The 3,667-nt window shown below is 43.5% G+C and overlaps 1 protein-coding gene across 1 annotated transcript in view; it reads left to right on the plus strand.

The window, feature by feature from the left end:
- Positions 1-3,667, plus strand: part of LOC109298121 (interleukin-6 receptor subunit beta-like) — a 156,110-nt gene that overhangs the window by 112,062 nt on the left and 40,381 nt on the right. Inside the window, exons 5-6 of the mRNA XM_019518254.1 lie at positions 1,228-1,369; positions 1,523-1,605. Of these exons, the coding sequence (XP_019373799.1) occupies positions 1,228-1,369; positions 1,523-1,605 (225 nt within the window). The remainder of the gene's footprint in view (positions 1-1,227; positions 1,370-1,522; positions 1,606-3,667) is intronic.

Here is a 3,667-nt window from a genome sequence, read left to right on the forward strand (position 1 = left end):
AGCCGGCTGGGCAGTGCATATGCAGCCCACAGAGGGGCACCCCTGCCCCTGGGAGTGGGCACAGGGAGTGAGCTGAGATGGGGGGCAGGGAAGGGGTGCAGTGTGCTGCATGGGGCCAACAGCACCCAGCATGCCCCCCTACTCCCCCAGGTAAGAAAGAAAATATAGGAATGCACCGGGGGAGAAGCTGCTGCCACATCCTGGGGTGCACTCTGACCCCACCTGCCTGGGCTGAGGGAGGGGGAAGATGTTGGGGAAAGCTCCACATGGAGCATCCACCCAGCTGGTGGGCACTCCATGTCTTTCCCCAACTTCTCCTCACTCCCTCAGCCCCTAGCTGACTTCCCCCCCAGCCCTGGCCCACAACTCCCAAGCTCTACTTACCTTAGGCTCCAAGAGGGAAGAGTGAGCCTGAGCCCAGCCTTGGCTGACTGAGAGGCCCAGGCCCTGCCCTTCTCTCTCCCCCCTCCCCCTCCAGGCAGGGCTGGGGGTTTCCCACCCCTTTTGCAAACTGCTCTTGCAGGCTGGAACTCAGCCAGCCTGCAGAGCTCTTTGCAAAAGGGGAAAATCCACAGGTTTCTCTGCTAAAATGGAAAAATCCACATTTTCTCTGGGGAAAAAAAAAAGGAAATCCGTGGTTTTCTCCATTTTTCCATGGGAAACAAAAAACCAAGATCCCCGATTATGAGCTACAAGGCCCTGCTTCTCCAAAATCAGCAAGGTACCACACACTGCTCACTAAAAAGTTGAAGTGTGCTACTGAGGTCCTCATCAATTCATGCTTCCACAGAATTGTAATCCATGCAGACCTCCTAAGCAGTGGTCTGATAGAAATGGTGGTTTTGCAAAAAACAAAAACAACCCCCGCCCAAAAAACCACCCCACCCATCTCACCTCTGCCTAGACAGCTTCCTTTGACCAGACCAAGCCAGAAGAGACAGATGATTTGTGGGTATAGCCCTAAGAAATGTAGGTCAACAGAGCTATAATTCTGGATCAAGACAACAGTTAAGAGTTATAGAAAGAATCCTTGATAATTTAACATTTTTAAGCCATGCCTTCCTGCATAGTAACAAAAGATGGGCATGCAGCACTTGGCTGAAATTCTGTTCTCAATCTCTGTGCTTCTTATTCACTGTGGGTGTTAAAACCAATTGAAGGCAAAGGATCAGGTCCCTTTTTAGTATTTTAAATGACGCAACATATTTAAAACGTGTTTATTCGCAGGTGCCCATAGCAAACAATGCGGTCAATGTGACTGTTTCTGGATTACATGTAACATCATCATACATTGCACAGCTCAGATGCATACCCAATGATGAACAACACTGTGTCTGCATTTGGAGCAGAGAGGTTGTGGTCCCTCATAGTAAGTGTCATGTGGCTCTTCTTGTTAGGCTTGGCAAGAAGGAAGCTGCACTTCCAATTATTGCATAAGACTGTAGTGTTTGCAGATGTTATTGAAAGCATCAAAATCACATTGATTTTGTTTGAGTTTACATTCCCCATCTCTGTTCACTAGAGCTGACTGAGAAGCCAATGATTTCATATACCACAATCACTGAACTCCCTCCAGGAAGAAGAAGTGTGTTTCTTAAGTGGAAGGTATTTTGTTTTTATGTTTGTTTGCAAAAAATAATTTTTGAAGGAAGGCATGGGAAATTTTGCTCATCATATTGAAATTGCACCATAGTTTATTCTCTATGCAAAAAAAAAATGCATTAGACAGTTACACACCTCTGCACTGGCAATTCACAACAGTACATACATCAAATTTGTTCAGTTTCATATCATGGTGTTTGAGGCTAGTAATTAAGATCGGTGCCATGTGGTGAACTTAGAGAATGCTTGAAGAAGTAAACACCTGAAACCATTGACCAGAATGAAGACTCATTGCATTCTACACTGTTATTTGCGTACTTGAATTCTCAAGTCTCTCTCACTCAGTTCATCTCAAAAAGCTCCTCAAGGTAAACAGACCTGAAACTGCAGAGTTAAAGAGTTATTTTATCTTCTGAAGGAAACTTTTTATTTCTAAGTGAAACACAAAGTTTTTGAAAGAGCCCAGATTTAGGTTTTCTGGAAACATCTTCCAAGTTTTTTAAATTAAAATCTAGATACAAAGCAAACAAGTGTCCGCATACAAAATAATAGAAAGAGTAGCCTGGCTGCATATTAACATAATGTCAGTAGCAATTCCAAGGCTGAAGTGCCCCCTTTTCTGCAGTGGGCATAACAAACATCAGTAGATAGATCACTGCACCTCACATCTTTTTAATGATGAAATGAAACTGTCCTGATAAAATATGGTCACAAAAGTGCAGGAGTTATCTGACCATCTTGAATATATCTTCAAAAGGATATTTTGATGAGCCAGTAGCTAATGGAGATTTCAAGGCTTGCAGTCCCAACAAGGAAACTAGCGCTTTTTAAAACCTAAGTTCTAATTTGAAAATTAATTCCTTTTCAAAATGGAAAAGTAAAGGCTTCAAGTTCTAAACCAGTGGAGTATGTCACAAGTGAAGCCTAAGGTCATAGTCAGACTAGACTAAGACAAACATTTGTCTTATGAAACAATATAGCATGAGGGTGTAACTAAGTCCCACCCCAGGGGAGGCCATGAACCCTTGGAGCCCCCTCATTGCCTTTACTTCCTTTGGCAGATCTCCCATTCCACTCACCTGCCACACCTTTAAGTAATTATACTTTTAGGAAAAAGGGAGGCTGTCCCAGGGCTCCCCAAGCAAGATCTTATACTCATGAACACAGATGTCACTACTCATTGCCTTAAAGCCTCATTGCCAGCCTCCTAATCTCCCTTTTTAGCTACATCAAAACTTTGCAGATGTTACCAATCATTTGCTCATCATTGGACGTTAAGCCCCCTTGGATTTAGGCCTGCATTCTCTGCCCTTTCTGGGCTCAGGCCTCTTTACCTCCTCCAGCAGACTCTGCCCCTCCTGGGTTTTACCTACCCTACTCAGCTGTTAGTCAGGAGTCTTGCTGTAGCCCTTTTGCTCTGGGACTCTTCTCTCCATAGCTTCCAGGTAAGACTGCCTATACAGCTCAGGCCCGGGGCTTATATCATACCAGCCCAGCTCCCTTTGGGTCACGTGGCTTCCTTGATTGCCTTTCCTGCAACCTGTCTTCCCTTCCCTGCTACAGGGGAATTTTTGTATCTTTAGAAAATTGCTTGCCTTTTAGCAGGGAATAATGAGCAGATGAGGAGTCTAAACTGGATGTACCAATTTATTTTTGATAGTGTAGTCAACAGTACATACAAATGCGAATGTAAAGCTAAAGGGAAAAAATGTTCCTAGCATGATAATTTTAAGTTAGGCTCAGAAGATCTTATCTTCTAAGAGACTTTAGCTCAGAAAAAAAATTAATTTAATCTCTATTAAACTAAGGGACTTAAGAACATTTCTTGAAATGGAGCCTAAAAACTTTAATGACTATAAAAGTAGAAGAGATGGTTTTTTCCCAAACTTTGAATTGAGCATAAGGGGAAACTTTCCTGCCCCATCTATTTATGGAGATCTAAAAAACAAAGACAATTTAAGACACTAGAGTCTAGACCAGGGTGGCAGTTATGTCAGCTGGAGGACCACTTAATGACTTTTGGTGAGTTGTTGAGGGCCACAAGGGTAGCCCCACCCTTTGACAG

This window comes from Gavialis gangeticus, unplaced genomic scaffold, assembly GCF_001723915.1.
Source record: "Gavialis gangeticus isolate Ggan-Ray unplaced genomic scaffold, GavGan_comp1, whole genome shotgun sequence".
In the NCBI taxonomy this organism is placed as follows: Eukaryota; Metazoa; Chordata; order Crocodylia; family Gavialidae; genus Gavialis; species Gavialis gangeticus.